The 18,545-nt window shown below is 45.3% G+C and overlaps 1 protein-coding gene across 1 annotated transcript; it reads right to left on the bottom strand.

The window, feature by feature from the left end:
• Positions 1-862: 862 nt before the first annotated feature.
• On the bottom strand, positions 863-4,579 carry sfrp2 (secreted frizzled-related protein 2). The gene is made up of 4 exons (XM_069923136.1): positions 4,363-4,579; positions 3,756-4,244; positions 2,123-2,200; positions 863-1,164 (listed from the first exon to the last, which is right to left on the bottom strand). Exons 1-4 carry the CDS (start codon positions 4,577-4,579, stop codon positions 863-865), a joined length of 1,086 nt encoding a protein of 361 aa, XP_069779237.1.
• Positions 4,580-18,545: the final 13,966 nt, after the last annotated feature.

The raw sequence follows: 18,545 nt of genomic DNA, 5'->3' as shown, positions 1-18,545 counted from the left end.
GGTGGAGGACGGTGGGGGTCTGGTCCATTATTGAGAAAGAAAGGAAGGTGTTAGAATTGGCATGGACAGTGATTGTGTTTGCTGAAGCAAGTGCCATCTACTTGCCATTACCAAATAAAGACATGATGGTTTGATTCTTAATGGACATCCTGGCAAATTTAAACAAAAAGTCACATCTTTATTTAAGCCATCTTAGAGATCCAAACAAATACGGAAAGATACAGATTCAGGTGAATTGAACAATCATGGGAATGGCAAGTACAACAATATTTTGTTTATCTGAATTATTTACAAAATTACACTATTCACAACACTTAAGAGTTAGCTTAAAATGAGTTGTGTCCCATTGGTTTCATCAAACAGGTCGCCAGATTTGATCAATTTATTTTCCTCTGCAGGACCCATGGAGAACACAATACTACACTTTGTGGATATTAGGTAACCTCACGAATGGTTTGAAATACTTTAAATATATTTGATGTGAATGTTTCCATAAAAGAAACAAACATCTCAGTCAATACTTTTACCGCTGATTGACAGAACTGTACGTTTCCCATGCAAGAGATACGATTTCGACAAGTGATTCGTTTTTTGATGAAGTTGGTCGTGGAGCAGAATTTCTGGAATTGTGATATTTCAATTTTAAAAATCAACGTTCCATCCAATTACAACCATATTTACAGCTTAAATGAAATGAGAGGTTAGACATCAGAGCATGAAACAAAGAACTCCGAGGAGATAACAGGTATATTTTAATCAAGGTGATCCAGTTGACCATGGTTGAGGACATAATAGATGTTCAATGATCCATTGCCACGTGGACTGGACTGGACAAACGCAGGGTGTGCCACTTGCCCGATCTTTAACACTGCTGTTTGCCAATGCTCCAAGCAAATCTCTTCAAATCCCGCTGTCCTTTCTGCCATCTCTTCACGGAGGTAATGACCAGGTTGCCATCGATCTTTTGCCCCATCACTAAGTAGGGGGCATTGATGTCGTTCATCTCGTGGCAAGCACACTGCAGCCCACCCTTCAGCCACACCGCACCCTTCAAATCCTTCTCCGTTACCCCGCTCAGCTTGTAAATCGTCTTGCTTTTGGCCCCCGGGACGATCTTTGTGTCCCTGTTGCTGTAGGAAATCGCCTTCACTTTTATTTTTAAAGCTAGTTGGAAAATAATGTCAAAGAGGGTCATTAAACACTGTCGAAAGCGGGCGAGACTGACATTTCAGGAGTACGTCTCAATCACGAGGAACGCGGTAAAACCGGCTGCGCGGGCGGTCTAAAAAGGGAGGTGCAGGCAATTCCCGCCCCGCGATTTATCCTGCAACTTTCTGGAGGGAGGCTGCAGTGTAAATCGTACCGGAAAAATTCGCTGACGGTCATCCACTCGACTGCACTCAGGGACTTGCAGTCTAACAAGGTGTCCCGTGTGAACGACCAGGCAGTCATTATGTGATTCCCCCCACCCCCAGCCCCCGACATTGCAGTCTGAAAAACCGTGTGTGCAATCACTGACGATCCCAAACGCCACATGGATGTTTGATACCGCAGTAGCTGCCGGCAACGTGCTTTCCATCAGAAACAGTGGTCCAATCAGACTAACAAGGAACGTGGAGGCAATTCCTGCCCCGCGATTTATCCTGCATCAGCGGGACGTTGCAGGATAAATCGCGGGGCAGGAATTGACTCCACATTCCTTCTTCGCGGCAAATTTGCCAGCACAGCACCCCTCACAACGTTGCATGCCTGCAGTCTAAACCCGAGAAATGATGGAGAATCTCTCTCTCGCCCCGGAGCACCTTTTCCAGGCCACCTTCTCTCTCACCTGTCTCAATCTACCTGCTTTCTGACTGAACCTCCTCCTCGGTGTCACCCAATGCACGACTTCCGTGTGTGGAGAAAAATATTGTGCATTTTTGATCAAGCCACATGAACCATTATTGAACCGCGTACACTTCTATTATTATGTCAGGAAGGAAATGCGATCAGCAAGGAAACACGCGAGGATCGATGTATAACTCGCCTGCTGGTGATCAACTCGCGGCCAACATTAATGGCCCTGCACCTTTTCCGTCCGCAAAGCTTCGGGTCAACTTGAACCCCGAAGGTGCCAACTTACCGATATCATTTTTGCAGTATTTCTCGGCAATTTCGTCGTTTTGCACGCTTTCTGTGCAGGCGTCGCAGATCTTCAGCTCTGGGGCGGGGGGGGGGGGGGGGGGGGGGCGGGGGGGGGGCGCGGGCGGGAGGGGGCGGGCGGGAGGGGGGGCGGGGGGAAAAAGTGGATCCAGATTCATTCTTGACATGCACTGAGCAGAGAAGTAACATAACGGACCAAGTGGGAATGGCCCGTCGCAGACGAGATTTAATTATCGTAGCCTAACTTTCTCGCTTCCAGATTGTCCATGGGCTTTGCTATTTTTATTAAGTGGACCATATTTATGAAGCATTTAAACACTCGTACTCAGAAGAAATTAGCCTTACCTCCTGAAATGGTTTTTTTTTAACATAATGGAAAGGAGGGGCAGTAGATGGCACTTGCTTCAGCAAACGCAATCACTCTCCATGCCAATTCTAACACTTTCCTTTCTTTTGCAGATAGGATTTTTTCAGCTTGCAGACTCAATCCACGAGATTTGCCGCCGCACGGAGTGTGCAGGAATTTGGAGTCAATCCCTGCCCCGCGATTTATCCTGCAGGACCCCGACCAGTGGTCGGGGGAAGCCTGCAGTCTCAACCGCACCGCAGAAACTCACCTCGGGAATCCAACGTCCAGTCGCTCCAGTGTCAAAGCCCCGCGGCCAACGCGCACTGGGACTTCAAAGGGGCGCCGTGTAAACGACCACAAGGTGAGTCCTTCTGTTAATGTTATGTTAAATGTTTCACAGATTTTTCCAACATCGGTGTCTAAAAAAACACGATAGATCCTCAGCTCGAGTATGACTTTCACTCCAGGTGAGTTCCGCGCCAGTTCTTTTAAAAACTGATACAAAATGTTCGCTCACAAGCGCCGAAAAGGTCGTTACTGTTGAAATGAAGCGACCAACTTGGTCCGGAATCCTCGATTTTAATTATTCAATCCCTTTTAACATTTCGACTCAAGGAATTTGTGAAGATTTTAGTTTATACATTTACAGTTCAACAGAAAGCGGTGGGTTTCCTCAAGCAGCAAATTATGACAGGAGGTCCCTCCCCACGCGGTCTCGTTATGAGAGGAAACAACATCGGCAACACATGGAACTTCTTTCTGGGGAGGGGACGGCGTTCGTGAATTACACATGAACTGGGAGTTGCAATACCTGGCATCTTCCTTCAAAAGACAGATGGAGGCTTTTTTTTCTTTTGATAGGTTGGGCATCCTTGAGCAAAAGAGATTTGTTTTAAATCTCAATGTAGCAAGAATTGATTGATACAGTCGTTAAAGAGGGAGCCGCATCAGGATCAGGGCACAATCCCCCTGGATATTAACGCATCCACGGTGGGAATGAAATTAATTTGTGTTTTTTTACAAAGAAAAGAAGATTGTGTTTCGAATTCATGCCTATCAGGCCGTTTACCTGATTGCTATACACTGGAAACAAATCTAACCCGAACGAATTAGATGTATGAACGGTGCCAAAGGCGAGATAATTAAAAAAAAGAGGCAGTAATGATGGGAACCTCAATTTAATATTCCATTTTATTTGCCATTAGATCTCAACACCTATTTTATTTGTCAAGCCGACGATGGCATTCTCCTCCCGTTTTCCTACCGTGTCTGGGCGCCGGGACCTGCTCGGAGGAGTCGGCGGGTGGGATGCAGAGATCGTTGTCCTCCGGGAACCGATTGCACTTCAGCATGTCCGGCCAGGGGAAGCCGAAGGCCGACATCACCGGAGCGCAGCTCCTCTTTACCTGCTCGCACAGCGATCGACACGGCTGGATTGGCTCGGCCAGCTCGTCGATGCACACCGGAGCAAAGAGAGAGCAAAGAAACTTCTTGGTGTCCGGGTGGCACCGCTTTTGAACCAGTGGGACCCACGAGCCGGCCTGCTGTAGCACCTCCTCCGTGGTTTCGTGCCCGAGCAGGTTAGGGAGCCTCATCTCGCTGTACTCGATGCCGTGGCAGAGCGCCATTGTGCGGGGGATTGCTTGACAATGACCACGTTTGGAGGTGCACGCTGCTTGCTGGTGAGAATGCAGCCCACCCGTCCCTGTCGCTGCCCCCAGGTTCAAGGCAGCCGCCAGGATGAGGCAGGCCACTGGGCAGAGAAGGGACAAGATGGAGAACTTGGTGAGAAACTCTTGGCCAATCGTGATGGAAGTTGGATGCACTTGCCCTGACTTTCTTTGAGGTCTGATAACTTTTAAAAAACACACGAATGGGAGGAGTTACTAGAAATCGCTGCGGACCTTTGATAGGTCGACGCAAAAGACGTGGCCGGAGCCCGTTCTGGGGAAGACCCCAGCGGATGCTTTGTGAACATGGCAACTGGCAGCAGGATGGGGCCCCATAAGGATCAAGGTGGTGGCTTGTGTATCGCTCCACAGGAGATGGGCCAGGCCCTGAAGGAGTATTTCTCGTGGAGAAAGACATGAAGACAAGGGAACTCAGAGAAGCAAGATAGCAATGCCTTGAAGGGAGTCCACGTTACACAAGAGAAGGTGGATGCGGTTTTAAAATGCATCCAGAAGGAAGATTAAATCTCCAAGTGCATCCTTGGGCATTGTGTAAAACTAATGAGTAAATGTGGGAGCCCTGGCAGGGATTTTTAAGATTTTCTTTGGCCACCAATGAGGTGTCGGAAGATGAAGGGCTGTCGAAAGGTTGCAAGGACCAGTCTGGGAATGGCATGGCAGGCTGGTCTGAATGGTTAACTCAATGGAGGATGCAGGGAGAGGTAGCAAAATTGGTTTGGCTGTCAGGAGACAGGCTGGAAGTGGCGGATTGTTTGTCAAATTGACAGGTGGGTATCTTACAAGATCAGTGCTGGTGTTTATTGTTTTTATTAACAATTTGGATGAGAATGTCAGCAGCATGGTTAGTAAGTGTACAGATGTTATGAAAATTGGTGGTGGACTGGTGGACAACGGTGATCTTTATCCATTGGGCAGGACTTGATTAAGCTTGTGCTGAGGGTACCAAGGGAAGGGTTTTTTTTTCCGGTGCTGGGTTCGAATCCCGCGTTGTCTCTAAGGAGTTGTACGTTCTCCCTGTGTCTGACTGGGTTTTCTCTGGGTGCTCCGGGTCCCTCCCACCCTTTGAAATGTACCTGGGCATGGGTTACTGTGGGTGTGTCTGTTACTGTGCTGTATGTCTAAATTATAAAAAGATTTACCATGGTGCAGCTGAAGTAGAGCCTCACTAAAAGCCCCCACCTGCACCCCCCCTCAAATAAATGGAAAAAAAAACACATACACACACAAGGTTCTTTCAGGTGGCCAGAATTCCTCAATGTAAAGCCGCATATTCTACCCCTATGAGGCTGATAAGGTACCCGCCTGAATGCACCAAACGTGCCTCTGAGACACCAACCCTCCTCCAGGAGGGATAATCGGCGGATTGTCAGGCTCCACCAAGTCACCTGGGAGCGGGCTGATGACTCTATCAGCCAGTAACCCGACTTCCCGCTGCCTGACAGCCCCCGCCCAGCTGCCTGACAGCCTCCCTCCTCATTGCCTGACAGCCCCCTGCCCCTCTGCTCGACAGGCCCCTGCCCCACTGCTCAACAGCCCCTTGCCCCGCTGCCCGACAGCCCCCTACCCGCTGCCAAACAACCTTGTGCCCCGCTGCCCGACAGCCCCCTTCACCGCTGCCTGACATATATATTTTTGAGGTCCGGCCTGGAGGAAACCTGAATATTTGTTATTTCACATTGAGCATTTACTGAGTTTTAATATCTTGTCAGTTAGACGATGGAAGGGTCGAGGGGGAACCATTGCTGGGCTGTTCTTAGGGCATCAGTTGGCTTTAATTCGGCCTGTAACTGGGGAAGTGGGCTGAGGAACGGCAGGTGGAGATTAATACAGATGAGTGCAAAGTGTCATGTTTTGGGCAAGTCAAAACAAGGCAGGATGTACACAGTAATACTCAGCTCAGGAGGGAGTTGTAGAATAGAGAGACCAAAGAGTAGAAGAAAGAACATACTTTGCTAAAATGAACAACTCAGATAGAAGGGTTGGAGAAGAATCATGTTACAGCTGTGCAAGACATTGGTAAGGCTACCTTTGGATCACTGCATGCAGATCTGGTCACGGTGCCATGGGAAAAGTGTCATTAAGCTAAAAAGAGTGCAGAAAAATCAAGTGGTTGTTATTGAGAACTAGAGCTATAAGGAGAGACTGGATAGGCTGAGACTTTTATTCCCTCCGGAGCAAAGGAAGCTGAGTGGTTATCTTCGAGAGATATAAAGCCATCAGGGGCATGAATAGGGTGAGTGGTCATAGTCTTTTCTCTGGTGCAGGGGAGTCTAAAACAAGAGGACTGGGTATAAAGTGAGAAGGAAAAGATTTAAAACAGACCTGAGGGGAGCATTTTCAAGATCACAAAGTATAAGTAGACCAATCAGCCCATCAGGTCTGCTCTGCCATTATCACTCAGCCCCACACCCTGCCCTTTTACCCGTAACCCTTGATGCCCTGACTAATCAAATCTTGTCAATTTCTGTCTCAAATACACCCAATGACCTCGATTCCACTGCTGCCTGAGGCAACAAGTTCCACACACTCATGACCCTCTGTCGAAAGAAATTTCTCTGCATTTAAATTGGTGCCCTTTTATCCTGAAATTGTGGCCTCTTGTCCTGGACTCCACAACCATGGGAAACAACTTTGCCGCATCTACTCTGTCCAGGCCTTTCAGCATTCGAAATATCTCTACGACATTCCCCCTCATCCTTCTTACTCCAATGAGAACAGTCCAAGAGCCAACAAATTTTCCTCATCTGCTAACCCTTTCATTCCTGGTATCATTCTAGTCAATCTTCTCTAAACCCTCTCCAATACTAGCACATCCTTTCTCAAATAAGACACCCAAAACTGTACACAGTACTCCAAAGTGCTTTCACACTGAGATCCCAGTAAATTGGTATGTTGACAACCTGGTTCAGGTCAGATCAGAGCGTTCACACTGAACCAAGAAAAGCCAGTTCAGTGTGACCTTTTACATTGGAACCTGACAACCTGGTGCAAAAGGAGGTGAGACCTGCAGCATTACAGCATTTTTTGGCTTCCTGGGAAGGCAGGTAAGCCTTTTACCCAGGAGCCGATGAGAAACGCATCGGCTTTGATACTACCTACCTTGACAGGTAAGTACTACCCCAATCCTGTGTTGATCGTGTTCACACAGGTAAGTGAAATGGTAAAAAGGTGATTAGATATGGGCTTTCAGAGGCAGTGTGAAAGGTCTCGCCAGCACCCTATAGAGTCTCATCATTCCATCCCTGCTCTTAGACATAGACAAATAGCATTGTCACAGGCCAATTCAGGCCTACAAGTCCGTGCCGCCCAATTTACCCCCATTAACCGACACCCCAGTACATTTTGTAGCTATATTTAAGTATATTCTATGCTATTTCTCTAGAAATGAATGCCAACATTGCATTTTCACACAGAGGGTGGTGTGTATATGGAACGAGGAGTCAGAGAAAGTTATATACATGGGTATACTCACAAGATCACAAGAAAAGGAACAGAAGCAGTCCATATGGCCCATCGAATCTGCTCCTTGAAACTTGCATGAGCTAAACTATTCTCGCATCTAGTTCCAAGTTCTGGCCTTGTCCCCGTATCCCTTGTTATCCTGACTAATTGGATACACATCAATTTCCCCTTTAAATTCCCCCAAAGATCCTGCCTCCGCAGCTGCCTGTGGCAACGAATTCCAAAAATCCACTACCCTCTGGCTAAAGAAATTTCTCCTCATCTCTGTTGTGAATTGGTGCTTTTTAATTCTAAGACAGTACCCTTTTGTCCTGGAATCACCCAACAGGGGAAACCTTTTATTTACATCCACTCTGTCCAATCCATTCATTATTTGAAATGTTTCTATGAGATTCCCTCTCATTCTTCTATATTCTAATGAATAGAGTCCAAGAGTCGCTAAGTGTCCTCATATGTCAGCCTTCTCATTCCTGGAATCATTCTGGCAAACCTCCTCTGTACCCTCTCCAACCTTGCTATATCCTTTCAAAGATATGGGGCCCAAAACTGCATACTCTACCCCAAATGAGGTCTCACCGATGTCTCAACACCTCCTTATTCTTATACACAATCCCCTTTGAAACGAATGGCAGCGTAGCATTCGCCTTCTTTACCACCGACCCAACCTGGTGGTCAATTTTCAGGTTATCCTGCACGAGGACCCTCAAGTTCCTTTGTACTTCTGAGGTTTGAGTTTTCTCCCCATCCAAATAATTATCTGACTGTTTATTTCCTCGACCAAAATGCACAAGCATACATTTCTCAACATTATATCTCATCTGCCATTTCTTCGCCCATTCTCCTAAGCTGTCCAAGTCTCTCTGCAAGCTTTCAATTTCTTCTACACTTCATACTCTACCACCTATGTTCGTGTCATCTGCAAACTTTGCCACAAAACCATTTAATCCACAATCTAAATCATCAATATACATTGTAAAAAGAAACGGTCCCAACATGACCCTTGCGGAACACCACTAGTTACAGGCAACCAACCAGAATAGGATCCCTTTATTCCCACCCTTTGCTTCCTGCCTATCAGCCAAAGCTCTACCCAATCTATTATTTTTCCGGTAATTCCATAGGCTCTCATCTTATTAAGCAGCCTCTTATGTGACACCTTATCAAAGGCCTTTTGAAAATCCACAGCCTCTCCCTTGTCCACCCTACTTGAGATTTTCTCAAAATATTCCATTAGGTTGGTCAGGCAGGATCTTCCCTTCATGGCTTGGACCTATCATGCCATGCACCTTGAAGCATTCCATAACCTCATCCTTGAGGATCAATTCCAATATCTTTCCAACTACCTATAATTTCCTTTTTTCTGCCTTCCTGCTTTCTTAAACAGCAGAACTACATTTGCAACCTTCCAATTCCCGAGAACCATGCCTGAGTCTATTGATTTCAGAACCCGTGGGTGCACCTCATCCGGTCCTGGAGACTTATCTACTTTTAGACCATTCAGTTTACTAAGCACTGTCTCTCATATTGGAGCTTCTGGATTTTGATCTTGGGTTGCCAATGGATTGAACAAGAGTCTATTACCCCTTTTACACAGCTGTTAAAAGATGGGAATTAATCACCTTTTAACCACTTCACTTACCTGCGTGAATGCAAGAAACCTGAGATGGGGATCATTTTCATCCCGTGTATCAGAGCTGTTGCATTTTGCATTGGCTCCTGTCTAAAAGGCATACCTGGCTTCCTGGGTCCAAGACAGTCGAAGCCTGTGACGCATTGATGACATTGAATGTGTGTGACTTTTTTTCTTTGGCTTGGCTTCGCGAACGAAGATTTATGGAGGGGTAAATGTGCACGTCAGCTGCAGGCTCGTTTGTGGCTGACAAGTCCGACGCGGGACAGGCAGACACGGTTGCAGCGGTTGCAGGGGAAAATTTGTGGGTTGGGTGTTGGGTTTTTCCTCCTTTGTCTTTTGTCAGTGAGGTGGGCTCTGCGGTCTTCTTCAAAGGAGGTTGCTGCCCGCCGAACTGTGAGGCGCCAAGATGCATGGTTTGAGGCAATATCAGCCCACTGGCGGTGGCCAGTGTGTGACTTACCTGCGGGAGATTCCAACTTGAAATGGCAGCAACATGGTTGTGACGAGGTCACTGCCCGGCATGTAGGTTATACATCTCATGGGACGCCGACACCGTAACGCTGCAGGTACCGCCTCCTGTTGCTCCAAGATGCCAGGTTGCTACTTAAAAGGTCGCCCTGACTTGGCTTTTCTTGGTTCAGTGTGAATGACCTGACCTGGCTTTAAACATGGGTCATTCACCAGCCAATTAAGTGGAATCTCTGTGTAAAAGGGTATATGAGGCTGCAGGAGTGAATCCATGGTGAATCCATGGATACTCAGAAGGAACTTCTCTTTGACTTATTATTGGGGCCACTGGGCAATGCTCATGGAGACTCTTTCTTTACCTTTATGTTAGTATATTGTGTATATAGCATTTTTTGTATTATTACATGACAATAAAAGGAACCTTTGAAACTTTGAATCTAAAATGATAACATTTAAAAGATATTTCACTAGGTACATGGATGGTGAAAGTTTAGAGTAGTAGTTTTCAAACTGCCCCACAAAACTCACATTTCACCTGAAGCAATCCCTATGCCATCGTTGCTCTGTGATTAGTAAGGGATTGCTTCAGGTGGGATGTGAGTAGGAAGGGAAGGTTGAGAACCACTGCTCTAGATCCAATTGTTACCAAAATATTTTGCTTGATAAAAATTGCCATTGGCCCATTTCCTTTGGAGTTATGAAACCGTGCACATAACGAGTCAATAAGGGATGATTAAAACAGTGGATTTCAAACCTTTTTCTTTCCTCCTTAAGTAATCCCTTACTAATCACAGAGCACCGATGGCATAGGGATTGCTTCAGGTGGAATGTGAGTTTAGGGAAGCAGTTTGAAAACCGCTGGCCTGGAGGAATGTGTGTATGGACCTTCTATTCAATTTGATCTGTTCTGAGCTACCTACAGTCCTGTTTCTCTTTGGCCACTACTGCTGGAACTCATGACATAATCCACACATCTTGTATTGGCTCCAGTCTTTTCTAATCAAAGCTGCTGTGGCTATATGGACCATGTTATCTGCTTTGTAGATCATGTGTGCCCTTGGCCCTGACTTGCCCATTTAATCTCTCCCTTCCATGAGTTTATGACAGCACCTTCCTGAGAGTATCTAATCCCCAGTATCTGCGCATACCCAGAAATCCACTGATGCTGCACTCCAAATAGCTGAGGCTTGCATCTCTCTGCCCTCATTGCTCTCCCCCATATGGCTCTCCCCCATATGGCCCTCCCCCAACATCTATCATACAAATATCCTCTCCACCTCTTGGTTAGGGTAGGTCAGTCATCAAAACAGATGACTGCGTCCAATATTATGTCGCATTGGCATCTTTAATCAAGCTGTTGTGTTCATTATCACTGGCCAGTGCTAGCAATGGGATCCACTGTCAGTTGTTTGACATCACTGGTCTCTGTGATCTGCTCAGCAGTGAATAAGTGCGAAGAGGTTTGTGCTGCGATTTCTGCCGGCTTCGGTGGATGTCTCTCATTGCTTCCTCCCTTATTAGACCACTGCCTCAGCTATATCTTGACGTGTCCAGGTTGCTGGTACTTAAAGCAAATCCCCCATGTCTTCGTAGCTGCTGTATCCACCACAGCCGCCTTACAAACTCTCTGCCAGTCTGTCCTTTGGTTCATGGCACTGTTGCAGAATAGGTGGATTCCAAGTGAGCTCAAGCCTTCCTTCAGCACTTTTGGGTCATCCTGAGCTTAATGGTCTGCCCTGACTACTCTTCATATTCTTACTCCGCATCGTTCACGGTAGGTTCATCAAACAACCGACATCATCACTCCCCGATTCCTCTCACTTTACCCACCCTTCCCAGTCACTCCTTCTCTCCTACCTTCTCCCACTCCTCATTACTGGCATGCACACGAGTTACCCAGGACCCATCCTGCACCCCCTGGGCCAGGCTGCCAGTTACGCAATGAGGAATCGTATTCCTCATACAGGAGGGAGATAGATCAGCCCGTTGAGTGGAGTAACGACAACAACCTTACACTCAGCATCAGCAAAAACAAAGGAGGTGATTGTGGACTTCAGGAGGAAGTCAGGAAAACATGACCCAGTCCTCATCGAGGGCTCAGTAGTGGAGAGGGTCAAGAACTTCAAATTCTTTGGTGTCAACATTTCCAAGGATCTGACTTGGAGCTTCCATGTTGATGCAATCACAAAGAAAGCTCACCAGCAGCTATACTTTGTGAGGTGTTTGAGGAAATTCAGTATGTCCCCAAAGACTCTCATAAACTTCTACAGGTGTACCGTGGAAAGCATTCTGGCTGGTTGCATCACTGTTTGGAATGGAGGCACCAACTCTCAGGACAAGAACAAACTCCAGAGGGTCGTTAACTTGGCTTGTGACATCACAGGGACCAGACTTCACTCCATTGAGGACATCTACATGAGGCAATGCTTAAAAAAGCAGCCTCTATCCTCAACAACCCCCACCACCCAGGCCAAGCTCTCTTCACTCTGCTACTCTTCTGAGGGGTGCTGGACAAAGTGGCGACTCTCTGTCTGCCTTATGGTAGACAAAAATAAAACAATTCATGTATGTTACATTCTAAATGTAGTATTACATGACAATAATGGAACCTTTAACTTTACCATCAGGGAAAAAGGTACCGGAGCCTAAAGACGAGCACTCAGCGACACAAGGACAGCGTCTTTCCCGCTACCATCAGATTCCTGAATAATCAATGAACCAAAGACACTGCCTTCCTTTTCATGCTCTACTATATTTATATATATAGTAATATCATAGGATGGTTATAATATGAATGTTTCCACTGTGATGGTGCTACAAAACACCAAATTTTGTGACTTGCTCATGACCATAAAATCTGATTCTTGAGCAAATAGCTATCACCAAAATTTGTACTTTCTTTCCAATTACACTAGACAACATTTTTTTCCCCAAAAGGTTTGCTTCCTGAAAAAGAAGTGGGGATTATGACTAACAACTTCAAGCTGAACACAAAGATAATTTTAGATCTGCTGTATCATGCTGGAAGCTGGAGACATATTAAATTCATGTTAGATCACTGGTACCATGTAACCCAGTACTACTTGTCGCCTGGTCAGGTCGTCGGAGACTAAACCATGGCCCCCACCAGGCTTGCTTGGTGTGGAGGGTGGCTAGACACCCTGCAGAATGAATAACAAGATCTATTAAAGGTTGGACGATCCCTCCCGTGGGGTCAACGGCCACCTAGCAAACACGTGCCGTGAAATGCGGAAAAGCCATCCCTTGCATCGCAGTTCGGTCTGGCCATTCACTGCAACAGAACTTCCCCCAGCTATCTTGGACCTCACCGTGCCGCTGGATCCGGGAGGGGATGTTGAGAGGGTGGGTCTGGTCCCGTGCAACCTCTACTCACCTAAAATCCATTAATGCACATGCTGCTCCTTTCTGAGGAGTGGGATATCCTCATATCAAACCCCACAAACTGACTGAAAGGAACCATCATCATCCTATGGGATGGATGGCCGGAAGAAGAAGATTAAATTAACTTTAATTGAATTGAGCATGTTTAATTGCATAATGATGCTGACACATTGATGCCTATCATGTCAATGTCCAACAATTGTCGGCCATTGATGGATTCCAGTTGCCTTGATACCGCTTTTCCATGGTTGCAATATCCAACTGAAACTTTAAAGCATGTTCATCACTGACTGCACCAAGATATGCAGGGAAGAAGTCCAAGTGCGAATGCAGAAAATTAATTTTCAATGACATGCTGCACCTCATGGATTTGTAGGCTTGAAGCGTGTTGTCATTCAGCTGGATGTATATTGGTGCTCTGTAGTTGTCAATGTAATGCATAGCATCTGTACATGTGAGCTGCTTTTTATAGCCTGTCTGCATCTATCCTGACTGAACATGCCCAGGCCTAAGACAACATTTGCATAGAACTTGCACTGAGTACATGCCCAGACATGCTTGGACTGACCAAAACAGCTTGCTTTGTGGGCAATATATTACAGGAAATATATTGCAGGAAATCACAAGAATAGGCTATATTAAAAATAACGGCACATGATACGAAAGATTTAAGGTGATTTTTGTGATCAGCAGCCCAAAATACACCCAAAGGTGTTCAGGAAGCAAAACCTTTGTGGTCCAGTGTTATTTCTTCTAACATGCCAAAAGTCGGCATTTCCATGTGAAACTATAAAGGAGAGTAGCTCTGAAATAATGCTTTTTTTTCTTTCTGGGTTGTGATTTATGGGTGTGGGTTATCAGAGTGAGTGGCCGACTGGGGTTATCAGCATTCCAAGCCTGGCCACAAATGGCACCGTCCGTCCAGGTAATGCTGAGTCTAATCTCTTCTTCAAGTACTTCCAAAATATACTGGATTGGTAGGTCTATGGGTGTAATATGGAACCATGAGCTGGGAGAGCCTTCTACCATGAACTAGGGGATTCTTCTACCATGAGCTGGAAGAGCCCTCTACCATTCTGCATCATGAAAATGAAGTTCCTATATAATTCCAATAAAGAGCATTGAGAATCAGTCTTTTTACCAGTGTAGAATTCTCTAATGCTCTTTTTAAATTATTTTGATTGATTTTAATGATCAAAAAATGATACAATTCAATAAAATGATATGGACCAATATACAAACTAAATAAGATATTCTGTATATCACTAACATACATAAATTGTAAATCATATCCATGATTCATATTCTAAATAGTATATACCTTTTTATAGAAAAAAAACTCTAATAATGCAAAAAAAAAGCAAGAAGACAAGAATAGAGAAGAAAAACTCAAACCCCCTTACCTCACCGTGTTGCCAGAGGCTGTATATAACTGGTATTAATAGAAAAACAAAGGTTAAAAGAAAATGAATAGAAAGAACGTGGAAAAGATACAAGTCAGAAATTTAATTACATTGGAGTAAAATTATAAAGTAAGATAGTGAATCATAAATGACACCCAAACTTTTGGAATCTTGTATCTGAATTATTATTAAATAACAAATTTTTTCCATGCTCGAACAGGACCTGATGTCTCGCAACCACTGATCATGAGTAGGTGGGGCAGCATCCTTCCATTTATGTAAAATCGCTTACCTCACCAAAATAAATAGTGTGACTCTGAACCAGAGATAAAAAAGAAACATTCCCTCCTCTTGAAGAGGGCCACCAAAGAGCTTGGTATTAAATCTATATTGAAAATTTCTATGGGCTTTCCAAACCTCCCAGGAACAGCCCAAATTTTTTTAAAAACACCCCAATTGCAAGTAACAAAGCTGTAAATTAAGTAAGTGGAAAAAAAACCTCGGCCTACCAGGCAGGAGCTGTGATGGCCCACAGAGCTGGAGCAGCGATATCGTGCTCCAGGTGGGAGCAGAAACTTCGGCCTAGCGGGCAGCAGTGATGATAGTCCACGGAACTGGAGCGGTGACATAGTGCTCCAGGTGGGAGCAGGAATCTCAGCCTACCAGGCAGCAGCGATGGCCCATGGAACTGAAGGAACAACAGGGTGCTCCTGGCGAGAGCAGAAACCTTGGCCTACCATGCCGCAGAGGCGACAGCCCACGGAACTGGAGTAGTGACATCATGCTCCAGGTGGGAGCAGTAACTTCAGCCTACCGGGCAGCAGTGGCTACGGTGATCTCAGGGTCCCAGGTAGGAGTGGTTATGGTGGTGCCCAGCAGTGGGGAGGAGTTGGGGAGTGGTGGAGCCGTGGGTGGGAAGGTGCTTCTTCCAGCATCGACTTATACATTGAATTGACGTCAATCTGGTTTTCTGGTGAATTTAAGGACTCAAAAGTATATCCAGCAGTTAAGTCAATCCCCCCTTTTGAGAAAATTTTTAGGGATTCTCGACTCACTTATAGGCCAAAAATATACCGTATATTCCATTAGGCCCTGGGAACTTATCCTCTGTAATATTTTTCAAGACACTCTAATACCTCTTCTTCCTTAATTTCAATGGACCTTAAAATGTCAACATCCACCACCCCCCCCCCCCCCCCCCAATCCACATCTTTCTGCTGCTTTGGTGAATACATTGCAAAGTGTTATTGAGGGTCTCAGCCACTTTCTCTAGCTCCATGCATAAATCCCCTCCATCATCTATGAGGGGACGTCCTTTCATTAGCTACCCTCTTCCTCCAATATACATGTAAATTGTCTTGGGATTCTCCATACTCCTACTTGCCAAGGACATTTCAAAACCTATTTTCGCCCTCCTAATTTCTTGTTTAAGTTATTTCCTGCTTCCTCTATATTCCTCATGGACCTTGTCTGGTTTCAACATCTCACACATGCTTCCATTTACTTTTTGACCAGGTACAATATCTTTTATTATAATATTTCTTGTCAACCAAGATCCTGGAAACTTGCCATCCTTATCGGTCAATCTCACAGGAACCTGCTGGTGCTGAACTCTTAAGAGTCTGGCCTTTAAAAGATCCCTCCCATATATTAGATGTGGATTTTCTCTCAAGTTGAGAGAAAAGTTGCTCTCTTCACTTCTTGTGTTGTTATTCATCATGTCCCGATTCAGCGCCCTCGTCCGAGAGGACCAGTCTTACCTTTATCGGTAACTATTTTAAACATTAGGGTTGCTGCTCCTGAGATGCTCCCCCAATGAAACTTTGATCATCTGACCAGGCACATTCCCCAAGAAGCACTCCAAGATGCAGCTAACAATCTGCCCTGGTACTGATTGGGAAAGTTGAAAAAAAATCATCCTCTACAATGATCCTGTGGTTTTGACACTTTTCCTCGATCTTGCAGCTGCTGCTGGCTCTCGGGAAGCCAATTGCAGTGATTACACCTTCCATATTTGTGAGTTCTATTTCTATGGCTAGGTGGCATGGTTAGCACCGTGCTATCACAGCACCAGCGGTGCTGGTTCGATTCTGGGGCTGCCCGAAAGGAGTTTATACGTTCTCCCTGTGTCTGCGTGAGTTTCCTCTGGGTGCTCCAGTTTCCTCCCACCGTTCAAAACATATGGGGATTGTTGGTTCATTGAGGTTTTTGGCCAGAAGGCCCTCTTATTGTGCTGCAGCATTGACAGTAGAACGCACGTTAGAGGGGTGCATTAGTGTGTTAGAGTGGGGACAGAGTACACCCCTCATAAACTCGCTCAGCTAGGGGGAGGCACAGCACCTCACTTGTGGGGGGTCACAAATGCCTCCCCTTGGCGCCAACCCTACTGTGCTGCACGTCTAGATTTTTAAAAACTCTAAAACTTTACAAATTTAAATTTATGGTTTGCTGTCCGTGGCTGTCGACTCCACTTAATGCTGCTCCCCACTTTATTCTCATAAGGTTGATCATGAGTTTATTGTCTTACATATTGTACAATGTACATATGACCCAAAATTATTACCTGCTGCAGCTGAACAGCTTTTTAAAAAAAAAACAATACAATTAAATTAAAAAGAGACAACAAATGGAAAAAATCAATAAATAATAACAATGATCCAAGTGCATAAAAATTTAGAGCAATGGTGTAGAGTTTTTTTGATGCTGTACTGGAGTAGTCTATGATTAGAGTAACATGGAAAGAAATTGCTCTTGAACCTAGAGGCAGTGTCGTTACTAGGGTTGGTGTCACCCAGTGCGGTAACTCATAGCGTCACACTCCCCAACATGGACCTCCTCCTGTACCAGATCATACAGAATCTTTAGTGATATTTTTCGTACTAATGAAACTCGTAAATCCTAATTCCCTTCGATCCCTGAATGTAATGGCAATAGTAATGAGGTAAACAGAAAACAGCCTGAGCACTGGCCTCCGTGACGTGACAAACCCATACCTCTGTCAAGAACGTCCTGAATGTTGTGTGTAACTGTGGTTGCTGGAGTGTTAAATGTGAGGGGGGAAGGGGATAGAAAAAAAACCTGAACTCTACAGAAAACCTCGTTTAGAATTGATAATTGTAAACTATAATCAATGTTGATGTTGTTAACATTAATATTAATATTAATATTAAGGTGCCTGCCACATTGACCACCGCCAGTGGGCTGATATCGCCTCAAACCGTGCATCTTGGCGCCTCACAGTTCGGCGGGCAGCAACCTCCTTTGAAGAAGAGCACAGAGCCCACCTCACTGACAAAAGACAAAGGAGGAAAAACCCAACACCCAACCCCAACCCACCAATTTTCCCCTGCAACCGCTGCAACCGTGTCTGCCTGTCCCGCATCGGACCTGTCAGCCACAAACGAGCCTGCAGCTGACGTGAACATTTACCCCTCCATAAATCTTCGTCTGCGAAGCCAAGCCAAAGAAAGAGAAAAAGATTAATAACTGTTTAAGTTTGGAAAATCACAAATAAAATATTCAAAAAAAGTAGCAGTGGGATAAACAACTCGTAAAATTAAAATTACAACATCATACACACAGCCTAAATGTATTTACAAATATAAGTTACCACAATATTAGAGCTAAAACACCAGAAAATTTGACAAAAGTAGCGACTATAAAAACAACAGCAGGAATGTAAACAACAGCACTTGTTTGTAGCGGCTGCAGACAAAACCACAAGATTCAAAGCATTATTGTAATTGGGTAATAATGACAGCTCTGACCGGAGCACATTAGAAGGTTCAAAAAGTAAATCAGCTTTGGGGCGGTGCACATACTCATGGCAAACCGGCCTCGCCTGCAGCATGCACCTCAGGCAGGCGTGATGGTGTCACTGCCTGCGTGGGGGCAGAATTCACGCTGCCCTTAAAGGGGCGCGCGTGAGTTTTGAATAAAATAGTCGTTGAGAACCTTCAACGTGGTGGTTGTGAGTCTTCTTCATCGTAGCTAAA

This window comes from Narcine bancroftii, chromosome 3 (assembly GCF_036971445.1).
Source record: "Narcine bancroftii isolate sNarBan1 chromosome 3, sNarBan1.hap1, whole genome shotgun sequence".
Taxonomy (NCBI): Eukaryota; Metazoa; Chordata; class Chondrichthyes; order Torpediniformes; family Narcinidae; genus Narcine; species Narcine bancroftii.
Note: the sequence above shows the minus strand (reverse complement) of the source record. Positions and strands in the feature narration are given on the sequence as shown.

Coding starts and splice junctions, on each gene's coding strand:
- sfrp2 (XM_069923136.1), bottom strand. CDS start 4,579: ATGTCTTTCTCCACGAGAAATACTCCTTCAGGGCCTGGCCCATCTCCT. Junction 4,245..4,362: donor TCTAGTAACTCCTCCCATTC/GTGTGTTTTTTA, acceptor TTCTCTGCCCAG/TGGCCTGCCTCATCCTGGCG. Junction 2,201..3,755: donor GGTCCCGGCGCCCAGACACG/GTAGGAAAACGG, acceptor CCCCCGCCCCAG/AGCTGAAGATCTGCGACGCC.